Source organism: Penicillium coprophilum (genome assembly GCF_028826855.1).
Source record: "Penicillium coprophilum strain IBT 35676 chromosome Unknown utg000004l_segment0_segment0, whole genome shotgun sequence".
NCBI lineage: Eukaryota > Fungi > Ascomycota > Eurotiomycetes > Eurotiales > Aspergillaceae > Penicillium > Penicillium coprophilum.
This window is the reverse complement of record NW_026622723.1, coordinates 6535171-6550140: the sequence shown is the minus strand read 5'-3', so window position 1 is coordinate 6550140 and position 14970 is coordinate 6535171. Positions and strand designations below refer to the sequence as shown.

Here is a 14970-nt window from a genome sequence, read left to right as displayed (position 1 = left end):
TAAGTTAATGGGTAGTTCATGTATTCACATATAAGAAATGAAAATGATTGAAATTGACCATCGGATATATCCTCCCTGTCGGCATTTCCCCACACGGAGATACGGGCATGTTTCCCTAATGATGTAGAAACCCCGTCACAGGTGTGGGAGAAGCCCGTTGGCCCACTGTTCATCTAGCATTCAATATTTAATTCAGCTTTGAAATGTCGGTGGTTTCTAGATCCAGTTCTTTTCTTTCTCCAGAGATATCTCAAAATGTTCTACAATATCATCAACTCGGAGCGTCGGGCCGGAGATTCTGTAGCGGTCACCAGCCCCAGGACTAATGAAGCCCTATGGGATGTGGCAGTTGCAGATGAGACGGATCTTGACGATGCAGTCGAAGCTGCAAGGGTGTCATTTAAATCGTGGAAGCTGTTGTCTGTCGAAGCAAGACAGAAATATCTGCTCAAGCTGGCAGATGAACTCGAACAGCGAAGAAGTGAGATACATGTCCCTCTGGCAGCGGAGACCGGAAAATCCGTAATGAACTCCTTCCATGTTTTGAATTTTAAGACACTGCTAAGCCGCTTGACAGAACCTCCTCGCAAACATAGAGATTGATGATACTTTGGCTTTTATCAGATTTAATGGTATTGCGAATCTACATCAGAAATATTATTTAGCTGGGAAAGCTTACAATGCCAGCGTCTCAGTCATTGCCTGATAAAGTGGAATACGAAAACGATAAACTCAAGATCGTGTCTACCCATCATCCCATAGGAGTGGTGGGTGCGATTTGCCCTTGGAATTTTCCGCTCGTGTTAGCCGCCGGCAAGATTGCTGCAGCACTCGTCATGGGAAATTGCATACTTGTCAAGCCATCGCCATTCACTCCGTGTGCTACTTTGAAGTTCGCTGAGCTTGCGACATCCGTGCTTCCGCGAGGCGTACTCCAGGCGCTCAACGGAGACAACGATATGGGAAGGCTCATGACTATTCACCCAGGAATTGACAAGATTAGTTTCACCGGGTCCATTGCGACTGGGAAAAAAGTAGCGGAAAACGGGGCCAAGACTTTGAAACGCGTCACACTTGAGCTTGGTGGAAACGACGCAAGTATCGTCTGCCCCGACGTCGATATCGAAAACGTTGCTCCTAAAGTTGCTGCTGGGTCCTTTTTTCATTCGGGCCAAATGTGCGTTGCTACCAAAAGAATTTATGTGCATGAGGCTATTTTCCAAGAATTCCGGGACGCCTTCATGGAGGCAGTCAAGAACATCAAAATCGACCTTTCCGGGGACGAGTCGCCTCTGTTCAGTCCCATTCAAAATAAGATACAGTACAACTTGGTCAAAGATATCATTTCGGATTGCAAGGAAAGGAATTATACGTTGCTTTGTGGGGGAGATACGGACGAGCAGCCCGGGCTTTTCATCGCACCTGTGGTTATAGACCAACCACCACATGATTCTCGCATCGTCCAAATGGAGCAGTTCGGTCCTATCATTCCGCTTACAAAGTGGTCTACTGAGGATGAAGTGATTTCGAAGGCAAATGGGACAGATACTGGCTTAGGAGCCTGCGTGTGGGCCAAGGATACCAGTACCGCGGAGCGGATTGCGCGAAAACTCGAAGTTGGAACAGTATGGATCAATAGCGCTGAAGTACCCAATCCAAATGGCTACATTTCTGGCTGGAAGCAAAGTGGGATTGGGGGTGAGTGGGGGAACCAGGGCTTGCTGTCGTACTCTCACACTCAGACAATTCAGTTATACAAGTAAAGTATAAATGCAAGCTGTACATGTCACCTAACTCGCCTTCAATTCTTGTATCATGCTGCGCGTAGTGTGTGATTTCTGAAACTGACCTGTATGCACAACTGGCTGATCCACTGGCCATAAAGAACAATCTGCTAGAACTCCTGGACTTCAGGCGACTACTCCATGGCCACACTCTCACAGGCCATATCGCATTATCCAACTAAAATTGGTCATATGAGAAGCATTTACTAATTGATCAGACATCTGGAGACATAAAACCCGGAATTGATGCTTGATTGGCAGAATGCACCTCCATCACCATAACCTATTCTAAATGCGTTCTATACCTCTTTGCCGTGGTGCACCATCTAAAATGGGTCTCAGTAAAGAGAAGCTGAGAGGTTGCCACAATTATTTCGGACTCATCTCTTGCTGTCTGCAGGATCCTCTGGCGTATCTGTGCCACCTCCGCAATACTGCAGTTATGCAATGAACAAACGGCCGCAATTGTATCGGCAAGCTTCGTTCCCTTCACTTCCTCCTTCCACAACAGCTCCTCCATACTGACAAATACGGCATTCATTGGCTCTTTCTCTTCCAGGTCTTTTTCAAGCCCAACAAGATCGTTTTGGAGGCCAACTGCAATATTTACTGCCTTCTGTATGGCCGAAATACTGTCTGAATAATAGTCGGCGGGGAAGAGGTCGCATCTGATCAGGCTGAAGAAAGGCGCAACTCCGATTGTTCGTGTTCGAATCTCCATGTAGTTCTCCATATCGCGTTTCAAGTAGCCTTGTTGAAAGTCGATCTCCTGCATGAAGCCACAGAATACAGTGCAAATTTCGCGAAAGAAATCTTTTGCAGCTGCATCTGAGAGATACCGGCAACAGTGCTTCTGAAACAATGACATGAGAGAGCAGACATTGGCCTTGGGAGAGACTTCGCAGACTGAGTGTTTCTTGTAAGCATACCCTACCCATATCCTTCAAATCTTAACTCACCTATCTTATTGTCTCTCTCACTATCCTGCAAAGTAGCAATGGTTGCCAGAATAGCATCCTCGGCTTCGTGAGGCCTCATCGCCTCGAGTAGATCATCAACGGTACAGAGTACTCCAAGCCATGCGGCCATGCAGATCCGAAGATGTTTAGATCGAACATCTGGGAAGAAGAGGCTAATGGCTTTGACTTCACCAACCGCTTGTTCCAACGGATCTTCGTTTTGCTTTGGGGTCCAAGTTTGCATTGCAATCCTGAAGCTTCCATGAGCCATCAACACATCTTTCAAGGACTCTGTGTGGTATCTATCTCCATGAGATGAATCTTCCTGGAGTGGGATGCTGACTAGACCATGGTGGGGTATGTCCAACTTGCCCACATCAGCTTCGACCTCTGACCACGCATCCTCGTTCTGAGTTTTGAACTTACCCTCAGTGATCCGCCGTTCTTCTTCAGCATTACAACTTGTCTTTGAATTTCTGGGTTCTCTTCCCTCTTCTCATATTCACACAACCCATCAATCCACAGCATTGTGAGGGCGGAACCAGATTTTTCAATAGAGAAGCGAGGCAAATCTTATGTGTAGAATCCTTCAAATGCTGAATTTATGGAGATGATTTCTTTTCCCAGCGCGAGATCAAAGATTACAGTATTTCTGTTCACTTCAGGTCACAGGGAACAAGCTCTGGTTAGGCCTTGATATAGGTACACTCTTCACATTTCGATAAACATAGGGAACTTGGTAAGAAGTCTCTACCTTCTTCTCTCAAATAGCGTAGGTGTAGAGCTGAACCGCCTCATTGGTCCCTATATGTGGTTTGGCCAAGTTTGCTCATCTCAAATGGTACATATCATTGACAACTTGTTGAAGTCCAAATCTCAATTTGAAAATGCGCAATGCTTCCTCGCCGAGTGAGTTAGCTATCATGCAGCCTTTCTTGAGATTAATCGTGACTCTTAGAAGATCAGACTCAAGATGCTTTCAATAGGATGAATCTAGAATACAATTGTGAACTTTTTCGAGAATTTCTGTGTCGATATCCTTGTTTCAGACAAAATATTAACCATACACAAGACAGGAACAAACATGTCGACCTTCATATATCCCGTTGATTGTCGAGAGATGTTCTGTATAGATGCTGTGCAACTGCACCACGATGTAAAATGCATTTTTGCTGCAGAATGTGTGACGTAGTCTGTTCCCGATCTGATAAGAGTTGCTTTATGTGTGACCTTTGTGTAATATCACCGTTGCAAGGATCCCATCTATTCATCTTATAGGGGTACAGATGTCCGGATGAATTTTGACCTGGTTTAAACCACCGAATCATAGACAAGAACAACGTGTCTACTATATATACATTCAGGTACACTCCTACGAGGTAGGGGTACTCACGAATTGCCTTCGATAGATCACCTAACGAAGCTCCAAAAATGATATACAGTAAGATTATTGCGCAATGTACCTAGAATATGGAAAGATAATATCTGGAGATCGCTTGCGAGACTCCATCATAATTCAATATGGCCACATTAAGTACAGACTTAATGGATAGCGCACAGGTCCCTATTCCAGAATTTTGCCGTTATCACCAACCTCGTCGCCCTGCCATCCTCGTGAAAATACAAGGTATTCACAATTCCACTAACCCAAACCGATTTTCCTCGGTATCTCTTGATCCTACAATGCAGGGAATGCTCAGTGGGTCCCTATTTTTGACATTAACGGACATCAGATAGTGCAGCAATTCCAAATCGAGTCTCTCAGTCAAGGCGCTTTCTAGTTCGCAAAAGATGTATCTGGCCCGTTGTGCCCCGCTAGAGAATATTGTCTTATACTGGTGTCAGCTTCGAGAGTTTCTTGATGATCTAGAGCAGCTAAAACATTTTCAATCACGGGTCGCCTACTATAACCTCAATGAAGTAAATTCCCTTATCGACAAGGATTGTAGTGTCACGGACTTGATCGACTGGGACCTGTCTACACCACTTCCATCTGTGATTGGCTTAGTCGCATTTATACTCACGCTGGTGGATATGCTGGCGGGAGGGTTTTGTGAAATGATTAATTTAAGGACTTCTGGTGGGTTTTTTATGGAATGAATCACTTGAAGGAATGCCAGCAGATACTCGAGCCAGATTGGGGAGCAGTTTGCTATCCAGTATGCCGACATCATTAAAGAACTTTTTCTTTTATATCCTCTCTTTTGGGTGGCGCATTTTGTAAAACAAAAAAGCTCTACCAAAACTTCTCATAGACCAAATCCCCTTTGTTGATGGCAATGAGCCCAATGTATTGAAGGGCGCAGTCTTTCTTTTATATATTCTAAAAACCTGAAACCATTCAATAATTCCCTCTGATAGCTCAGCTGGAAGAGCGCAAGACTGTAATTGGCTGTTCATTCGAACCTGTTATCTTGAGGTCCCTGGTTCGATCCCGGGTCAGAGGATTTTTTTGACTTTTGTTCATTTTGATATTTTCCGCTTTTTTACTCCTTTCTTCTGCTCTACTGAGGATTCTAATATGCTCAAGATTCCAATATGCGGTAGGTACATTGAGGACTCGATGTACTCTAAGGGCCCAAGACAATTTCCATATGTATCTACATATACGGAGTATGGGTCGAGTTGTGGGAACCAACCAACCCTTGCGCGACCCATCGATTCATTATTTACTGAGTTTTGGGACAATCTTGGAATTCGCTCGAGTTGAATTCTATTCTGATCACACTTGAATGGTCTCTTTATCCACATAATACGTATTAAATATACACGAGTACTCCGTAGACTGGCGCTTATGCGGCCTTACGACGTCTTATAGGTCTTTTCGGCGATCTTTTCAGATATCTTCGAGATCCCCTCTCCAGTCTTATAGGTAGACAGCAAAAAGAGACAGAAGAAGCATCCTTTGTCCAAGCAATTTTTTTATATCTGATTCAATGCATGACCAGGTTGCCTGGTACCTCTCCGCATTTTGTTGGGGAAAATCTTCTATAGGGAACTTAGTTTGATGAACACAGAGTAAGATAATGCCAGGTTTCATTAAAATGGTGCGCGAAAATGGGAAATTGGTCTGAATTGAAAGTTAACCAAGACTGTTCAGATTCTCCCCTGAAGATGTGGCGTGTGATCTATCACATGGCCCATTATTGAGCCGTCTGAGAAATGATTAATGTTCAATATATTCAGCGCGCGATGTACCTTCTTCTCAATGGCTACACAAGGAAAAGCATTTTTACAAGTTAAATCTTGCATCAAACTATCTTATGCTATTGAAGTGAAAATTGTGATCAAATCAAATGACATCCTCTGTCATAATAGCACAACCAATGTATTCGTCGCTTACGGAGTACATATCCCGAGAATAGGCTCAATTGAAAAACGTATATCGTGGAATTATATTATCCATGCTAATTTAACCATTGAACATAGAAGGAAAAGAATAGGAGGACTGATATGTCCAACGCGACAGTAACTACAAATCTCATGACTGAGCATGACCAACTGTCCCTGATAGCTACCAGCTTTATCGACATCTCAACTTAGATAACCGCTTAGATCTGCATAGCGATGGCGCAGAGAGCTCCAAACACCATGGCAACGCCGGACAGAGTCGCGCGGCCGGCCGCGTTGAACGGAATGGTGCTGGGAGTGGCCATGGGGCCGGGCTTGCCGCCGTTGCCACCGGAGGCAGGGGAAGTGTGAGCCACAAGACCGCTGGAAGTCTTGGATGCGTGGCAAGCAGCATTGCAGACAGTCACAACATTGGTGAAGCTGGGAGTGACACGAGTGAAAGCGCCGGTGGGGGATGGGCGTCCAACGGTAAGGGAGGGAACATGGCTGTGTGCAGGTGACCCAGGACCAGAAGGCAAGCTGGAGTCCGGTCCTCCGGGGCTAGTTCCCACAGGTGTGCTAGAAGCCTCGGTGCCAGGGACGGAAGACTCGCCAGGGGAAACACCGGGAACAGCAGGAGTGGCAGTCTCGCCGGGAACAACGCCGGGGGCACCAGGAGTGGCAGTCTCACCAGGGACAACACCGGGGGCGCCAGGAGTGGCAGTCTCGCCGGGGACAACACCGGGGGCACCAGGAGTGGCAGTCTCGCCGGGAACAACGCCGGGGACACCAGGAGTGGCAGTCTCACCAGGGACAACACCGGGAACAGCAGGAGTGGCAGTCTCACCAGGAGTAACACCGGGGACACCAGGAGTGGCAGTCTCGCCGGGGACAACACCGGGAACAGCAGGAGTGGCAGTCTCACCAGGAGTAACACCGGGGACACCAGGAGTGGCAGTCTCGCCGGGGACAACACCGGGGGCACCAGGAGTGGCAGTCTCACCAGGGACAACACCGGGGGCGCCAGGAGTGGCAGTCTCGCCGGGGACAACACCGGGGGCACCAGGAGTGGCAGTCTCACCAGGGACAACACCGGGGGCGCCAGGAGTGGCAGTCTCGCCGGGGACAACACCGGGGGCACCAGGAGTGGCAGTCTCACCAGGGACAACACCGGGAACAGCAGGAGTGGCAGTCTCACCAGGAGTAACACCGGGGACACCAGGAGTGGCAGTCTCACCAGGAATAACGCCGGGAACAGCAGGGTTGGTGGTAACGGCCGGGGGAGGGGTGGATGATGCATCATGGCACTCAGCCTCTCCCAAAACAGCCAAGCACAGGTCGATGGGGATGTTGATCAGGCCACCATTAGGGTTGGAGCTCTGGTGGCAGTGAGCTTCACCGAGAACAGCCAGACAAACGTTGATGGGAACATTGATCAGGGAGCCCTCGCCGCTGCCAGGAGAAGAGGCCTGGTCACACTTGGCCTTTCCGAGGACTGCAAGACAGGTATTTACAGGCACGTTGATTAGGCCGCCAGGGGTGGCAGTCTGCTGCTTGCATTCAGCCTCTCCAAGGATCGCTGCGCAAAGTCCCACGGGCACACTAATCAGGGAGCCGTCACCGCTGCCACTACCACTACCGCTGCCACTGCCACCACCAGTAGCGGTGGAAGCGACCTGGTCGCACTTGGCCTGTCCAAGCACAGCCGCACAAGCGTTAACGGGCACATCGACCAAGCCACCAGCGGTTGCGGTCTTCTGCTTGCATTCGGCCTCTCCCAAAATAGCTGCGCAGAGATTAACAGGCACGCTAATCAGGGAACCCTCCCCGCTACCGGTAGTGGAAGCGACCTGGTCGCACTTAGCTTCTCCAAGCACTGCCGCGCATGCGTTAACAGGCACGTCGATCAGGCCGCCAGCGCTGGCAGTCTTCTGCTTGCACTCGGCCTCCCCAAGGATTGCAGCGCAAAGATTAACGGGCACGCTAATCAAGGAGCCGCTCCGTCTGCTCAACGAGGAAGCGAACTGGTCGCACTTGGCTTGTCCAAGTACAGCCGCACATGCGTTGACCGGCACATCAATCAAGCCATCAGCGCTGGCGGTTCTCTGCTTGCACTCAGCCTCACCAAGGATCGCAGCGCAAAGATTCACGGGTACGCTGATCAACGAATCGCCGCGTCGGGTCAAAGAGGAAGAGAGCTGGTCACACTGGGCTTGTCCAAGGACTGCCACACATGCGTTGACTGGCACGCTGATCAAGCCATTGGTGGCGGTCTTCTGGTCGCATGCGGCTTGTCCGAGGATGGCGGCGCAGAGATTGACAGGCACATTGATCAAGCTATCAGCGGCTTGAACTCCCTATAAACATAACATGTCAGCTCCATTTCCAACTACCACAGGAACCGACAGCGATGGTTTTCATACGGAGCATGAGGTTGCGAGAGCCGCAAGGGAAGCAATCATAGATTGCTTCATCGTTCCGAATTGAAAGTATACAGAGTGAAATAAAGAATGGACGCTGAATGAAACCAGCAAAAACGAGCGATCGAAAACTAACAACGAATAGATGAAAAACGGGAATCTACCTGAGAGGTAGGCGGCCTTATATGTGCAATCCCATGAACAAGACAATATAGCAATTTTAAAAATAGGGGAGGCAACGTCGATCTACATCACAAACTATCGCCTAGCCCAGCAAAGAACGCCAAGCGAGAATTCAAGACCAGACCAGCCCATTTTCCTTGTAAATAAGTTACTGATTGGTCCCCTGCTTCTAGTTTGCCTCTTTTTTTTGACAAGTTGGTCAATGAACCAAATCTGATATTCGACCTTTATGCTAGACCTATCACTTCACTCCCGGCCCGCTAATTGCAGTAGCGTCTCATTTGATTGCTCCCGCTCGGAGGCTAGTCCGAACTAGTCCAGCCACACATCCCCGTATGCATCACGTATCTCGAGCTTTCTTTGTGCTGATATCTTGGTTCAGGGGCTACTTCAAGCAAGGTGTCAGTTTCAATATAGGGCTATCCGCCGGAGTAAGCCGGGTAATCCTAAATCGGACCAGCAAAATACCTCTTCAACTAAATTCGAGTCCCTCAATGCCCCAATGAGCCAGTCATCATGTGCCTCCTACCTGATACAGAACCCCGGCTATCGGAGTGCAAGGGGCTTTAGCCAGGTACACTGTACTCCGTATTTCAAAGATAAAATGAAGCAAATAAATCCTGATCGCTTCTTCTTTCCAAAGCAAGATACTTTGTACTCCCTATTCCCTACTACATCGCATCTTCGGACGCCGAGGTAGTGCACAAGATACTTCAGCGTCTCAATTCCACTGTGCTTTGTCCTCCATGGTTCATTAACCCTTGGGGGCTTGACCTCCATGGCTGCGCTAGAGATGTGAGCCCCACCGCTTTTTCGATCCTGTCGATCTTGTTATTCCCCACAACTTCTATTTCCCCATGCGGAACGAGATCTACGGTCTTTCGTGCATGTAGTTCTCTTTGATTCTCGGCTCTGTCCAGCGGGGTCTATATAACTCCGTGATGTGCCCTCGAAAACGGTGGATTTATAGCTACGGATGAACAATTATAGAAGCCATGCGCCAGAGCGAACGAGAGTTTCCCGACTAGTGGATATGATACCTTAATGTTCAGGAATCTTACATTGATCCACTTGTGATCGAATGCGATGCAGTCAGGTCCCGTGCACGCCAGGGGTTTGGAAAGTTCGACTCATTTGCTCGTCGCTCAAATGGGTACAACATATGTCCCCAAAAAAATAGCTTACTTTTAATGGCGTCGGGAACCAACTATCGCGAATCTGTGCTTCAAGTCTCCCTCCTCTGGGCATTCAGCCTTCATGTTCGCGGTATTTTCAAATATTGTCCATTGCATATGTGTATGCCATGGATACCAACCATGAAAACTAAATTGCCCTCCACGTTTGAATTGTTGATCATTATACTCCGTGCCTACGGAGTACCTGAGATCAGCATTATTCCCCCGGTGGCCCGCCCGGCCCGCCAGGAGGAAGTACTTCGTTAGCAAATCACGGAATGCATGATCTATAGTGTGCTTTATCATTTACCCTTGCAGAGGATAACATGGCATGGCCCAAGCCCAGCCCCATTACGGATTACTCCGTACTCCGTAGTGATCTCTGGTTTGTTGAACCCTTAGAGCTAGACTCCATATTCGTACTCCGTACTCCGTGAACAGACCAGCATTGCCCCAGTCCGTGACTAATTTCGATTCCTCTGAGTATCTCATTTTAAAATAGTTGCCTATTTGATTTGGGCATTTTCGAACTCTCGCGACTTACAATATCAGAGTTAAATCTATTATTGGAGCTTTTCAATGTGTCAGGTTTCCGGCCACGCACGGATAGGATTTGTCCACGCGCTGACCTCCGTAACCGCCCGCCCCTTTCTTTTTTTCCTCACTCTGCTGTTATGACAAGGCTGCTTTTTCGACGTCATGTTTCAATGTACACTATGCGAAAAGTCCTATCAGAGGAAGAATCACTTAACTCGCCATGAAGCGACCCGTAAGGTCCAATGATCCCGATTTTAAAATATTAATAGGCTGACCACCTCGTAGATACACAGCAGCTCTCTTCTAGCTGCCCTTTGTGCAGCAAAGCATTTATGAAGCCGTGTGTGAAGTAATTCATCATAAATAATGAACATTACCTAATGTGTCGAAAGTGAGGTCACAAGAAGACATATCAAAACCTGTGCAAAAAAGCTCAATCAACCTCCACCTCCTCCAGCCAAGCCAGGTCGGAAAAGACATTCCTGTGAGTTGTGTTTCTTCGCCAAGGTATCTTGCGACAGGAATCTACCATGCTCTCGCTGTCGCTTCCTTGGTCGACAATGTACTTTCGTGGCCCAAGAGATACCTTCCTGGGATCCCAGTTGCTCTGCGGTAGCTTCACTCTCGCCTTCTGTGACAACCTCACGATTTGGCTTAAGAGACAGTGGATCATTTTCTTTCCTCCAACATTTTGCCAATCCATCTTTCCAAGGGGATAGGTTGGCGATCGGGGAGACTGCAAAATGTTCCGTTCGAAGAAACCTTGAAACACTCAACTCCCATATCGAAGATGCCCTTGTTCCCACTGATCCTATATCAGTCTTTAATGTTGACTTTCAACTCACGAGTTTCCCTTCTCAAATACCCTCGACTATGCCCTCTTTTGCCGATGATCATTCACTTCAGCTCTCCCCTGATACACTCTTCCCTTCGAAGCTTTCCAACCAATTATCCGAGATTATGACAGAGCTGGTCGAAACTTCAAAGTCAATGGGGCTCGGAGGCACAGGAATGCTCGGCCCGCTTGATTTCATAGAGCTTTCTACTCTCTTAGGGGTCTCCAATATCTCCGCCTCTATCTCTGCATTCTTCCACTCTCTTCACTGGCATTTACCAGTGGTGCATTTTCCAACCTTCGACCCAGGAAACATCACCAATCCTCTTTTACTTTCAATATTTTTATCTGGTGCGACATATACTATTCCATTAGATGGAGGGGCCCTACCATTTGGTATCTTCGACGTAGCGGAAGAGTACATATTTCGGAAAATTACAGACTTATCAATACTTGCTTCGCCGAAGGATTCCTCGCATCTGCTATCAACTGTGCAGCTGATACAGAGTGCTCTCATCATCGAAATGCTTCAATTTGGGCAAGATAATGTGCAAACGAGGCGCCGTATTCGTCTCGTCCGACATCCATGTTTGGTATCTACCATACGATCCCTAGGGATTTTCCAGCTCAAGCGAAGAACTGCTCCCACGGTTTGTGACGAGAGAACTTGGATGCATTTAGTGGCAGAGGAAGTTTGCATACGGTACTTCATATCCCCATTGTTTCTTACCTTGTCCTTCTGTTCCCAGGTGAGATTTGTCGCTAATCAATCTCAAGAATTGCGTGTTGGGTCTTTCTAGCCGATGGATTCCTCACAGTCTGCTTCAAAAATCATCCATCAATATCGGTCTTTGAAATGGATTGTCATTTTCCTTGGAGTGCAGGGTTATGGGAGGCTGAAAGTGCATCTTCTTTCAGTAGGATTGCCATGTCGCACTCGACAGATCTCCCGCTTCCGCCTCTGAAAGACGTGATCACCCAATTGCTTGAAACTCCTTTGGGTAATGACCCAATACCATGGAGTCTTTCGGTATCAGTGGAGCATCTCCTGATTCTGATTTACGGTACGTTGACAACCAAACCCAGCCAATCGATTAAATTGCTAAGAATATCACAATAGCAATTAATTCCCTGGCATTCCAGGCGAGATCGGGGCTGTTGAGATATTTATCACTGGATAAAATACGCTGTGCGTCTGGTAACTGGAGACGGATATGGGATTCTGTCATCGGTCTCTTGGACAAGGACCAATTCCTTCACCTGGGGTATCCGAAACACGCCCAGGAGCTTTGGTGGTTGTTGAATGCCACGCTAGATGCTACTGGCAGGTCTGATGTCAACCTTCGGTACATGGATAACACCGCTACCGATGACTTGGGCAATTTGAATGAATTCATTCAATGGTGTCACCAAAGCCCGCCATAAATGCTGTGTATGAATATGATAAATATAATCGAGTTTCATACATGAATCAATTGCTTTACACACAAATGCTACGATTTTCAGTTTAATTATCTTCTTTATATCTCAGCTGTTCGCATTATCGAACCAACTTTGGTCACTACCTTGATATCCGAAGGATAAATGAGCCAAGACAAGAAAATCACAACCTTATTCGACCTCTGGATGCATTTCTACCTGAGGCCAAATGCAAGACACCGAGGGCGCCCAATTCTTCTGACTTCTTTCTATTTCGAAAGATAAAAAAGAGAATGTGACAAAGAGGCTAAGAGTATTTATAATAATCGGTCGGGTTCTACAGCGGTCCTTGCATGTTGTCATTGTATTGATTGAGGGAAGTAAAAACAAAAAAAAAAGATGAGGGCCCGAAGCGCGATTCGAACACGCGGCCTCTCCGAATTTGAGATGGAAACCCAAACGGAGAATCATACCACTAGACCATCCGGGCACAAGATGAGATAAGCGTCACAAACAAGCATTGTGACGCATAACTCAAAGTTGCCCATAATAGGCTCTGCAGCAACCCACGCAACAGCACCTATGAATGAAACCTTGATGGCGAATCGATTGTTTGCATCGCTTGCTTCATGAAAATATTTTGCGAGTCGGTGCCAGTGCTATATTATAGTATCTCTGTTGTTGATTTGCCGAGGACGAATGTTAGTGTATGTTTTGACTATGTCTGTAAGCAGCTCGCGGTTCGAGTCGACAAGCATCGTGTGGCAGATTACTTGCTGGCTTGAGGTGGCCGGTGGCATAAAGTTAGTTTGAATAAGGTACTTTGCTCAAGTCGTAGTGGAGATGGCGAGGTTTGACTAGTAAGGAAGTGATAAGCACAGTCTCAACATTGTCAACATCGACATTCCAGGGCTTCTCGAGTCCCTCCGGCAAGCTAAGCTCAGACATGTTTGACTGTTGGGGGTGCAAGCTGATCAACGACTCGAAATAGTATATGCGGGCCGCCTCACTCACTAAACTAGGGCGGGCGGCAAATCCCGCTGATAGTGAAGAAATTGATGTAGAGAACCACATTGTTGAACTATCGACTTTCAAGAAGTCGGACTTGGTCGTCGCTAAAGATGCACACGCTGGCTTTGTTCCATGGCTCCCAGTAAGCACATGTACAAACTTGTGGTATTATGAATACTGCATCGCACACACTGACACTACCCAGGCACTATCTTGGGAGGCCTTTATAGCAGCTCGCTTCCCCTTACGAGGCCTTGTAACCTGCGCCGTGGTATCCAGAATCGGCCAATCCATTGGCTTCTCAATCAACGTAATGAGCCGGATCATCGACGTCAACCGGGCGGGTACCCTTACCTGCGCGTGGTCTGCAGCGCGGGTACTATTCAAGCAGGACTTCCCTGCCAACATGGTATTGATCGCCAATATAAGTGATCATGTGGTGAAAAAAGTGAGCATGATCTTAGACGAAATGATTGGTTGGAACTAACATGGCTATAGGGAATTGACGCTGCAGCTTGTGGCTCTTCCAGGGCAGGAGTTCATCAGTTCACGCGGAACCTAGCCTCTGAATGGGGGAGTCCGAAAGGTGGACCAGTCATTCGCGTTAAGTCGCTGAGCCCTGGGTATATCCGTAAATGCATGACGGAAGGTTTGTGGAAGGATCCGATGCAATAGTATTTTATGTTTGGAGACAGTATGCTCGATCGTCTCTGGAGCGAATGAATAAAGGGGTCCGATTGTGTTTTTGCCATCAGCTGCGGGTAGCTATTGACTAGTGCTGATGTATTGGTGGATGGAGGCCACGGGTGATGGCAGTTGGTTATAAGATCGACACCTGTACCATTACCAGCAAATCCTTGAGGCCTTTTGCCATAGAATACAGGGTTTCATGGTAATTTCTAATCAATCCATGGATTCTTCCGCAGCAAAGTGGGGCGCCGGATTTGTGCCATTGTATATATTGCACATGTTGATGGTGTATATTTGTTGAGGGACGCATTTATATTTACCACTAGTTTAGGCCAGACTTTCTTTTGTTCAACCGACAGCTCTAATCAGTGGCTTTACTGTTATATTTGATATTAATAACCATATTGTATTGTTCAAGCATCTATAGGCTTATAGTGTCGACACTCACTCAACAGCAATCTAGATCCAGAACCAGCCCCACATTCTATACTCCGCCCGGATGGTCTAGTGGTATGATTCTCCGTTTGGGTTTCCATCTCAAATTCGGAGAGGCCGCGTGTTCGAATCGCGCTTCGGGCCCTCATCTTTTTTTGTTTCTATTTATGTTTAATTAAATTGAGCATGTTC

The 14970-nt window shown here is 47.3% G+C and overlaps 5 protein-coding genes across 5 annotated transcripts; 3 read left to right on the top strand and 2 right to left on the bottom strand.

Annotated features, from left to right (window-relative positions):
* Positions 1 to 255: 255 nt before the first annotated feature.
* Positions 256 to 1763, top strand: N7500_006898 (aldehyde dehydrogenase family protein; the record flags this gene model as incomplete). Its single annotated transcript, XM_056678042.1, has 3 exons — positions 256 to 522; positions 578 to 632; positions 688 to 1763. The coding sequence occupies 3 exons, from the start codon at positions 256 to 258 to the stop codon at positions 1761 to 1763; spliced, it is 1398 nt and encodes a 465-aa protein (XP_056533042.1).
* Positions 1764 to 2067: 304 nt separating this feature from the next.
* On the bottom strand, positions 2068 to 3271 carry N7500_006897 (terpene synthase family protein; the record flags this gene model as incomplete). Its single annotated transcript, XM_056678041.1, has 3 exons — positions 2068 to 2690; positions 2744 to 3110; positions 3170 to 3271. 3 exons carry the CDS (start codon positions 3269 to 3271, stop codon positions 2068 to 2070), a joined length of 1092 nt encoding a protein of 363 aa, XP_056533041.1.
* Positions 3272 to 6294: 3023 nt separating this feature from the next.
* On the bottom strand, positions 6295 to 8547 carry N7500_006896 (uncharacterized protein; the record flags this gene model as incomplete). Its single annotated transcript, XM_056678040.1, has 2 exons — positions 6295 to 8430; positions 8497 to 8547. 2 exons carry the CDS (start codon positions 8545 to 8547, stop codon positions 6295 to 6297), a joined length of 2187 nt encoding a protein of 728 aa, XP_056533040.1.
* A 2003-nt stretch (positions 8548 to 10550) lies between these two features.
* On the top strand, positions 10551 to 12648 carry N7500_006895 (Zn(II)2Cys6 transcription factor; the record flags this gene model as incomplete). Its single annotated transcript, XM_056678039.1, has 5 exons — positions 10551 to 10625; positions 10658 to 10737; positions 10781 to 11926; positions 12001 to 12287; positions 12344 to 12648. The coding sequence occupies 5 exons, from the start codon at positions 10551 to 10553 to the stop codon at positions 12646 to 12648; spliced, it is 1893 nt and encodes a 630-aa protein (XP_056533039.1).
* A 988-nt stretch (positions 12649 to 13636) lies between these two features.
* Positions 13637 to 14328, top strand: N7500_006894 (uncharacterized protein; the record flags this gene model as incomplete). The annotated part of the gene is made up of 3 exons (XM_056678038.1): positions 13637 to 13795; positions 13859 to 14101; positions 14152 to 14328. The coding sequence occupies 3 exons, from the start codon at positions 13637 to 13639 to the stop codon at positions 14326 to 14328; spliced, it is 579 nt and encodes a 192-aa protein (XP_056533038.1).
* Between the last annotated feature and the right edge of the window lie 642 nt (positions 14329 to 14970).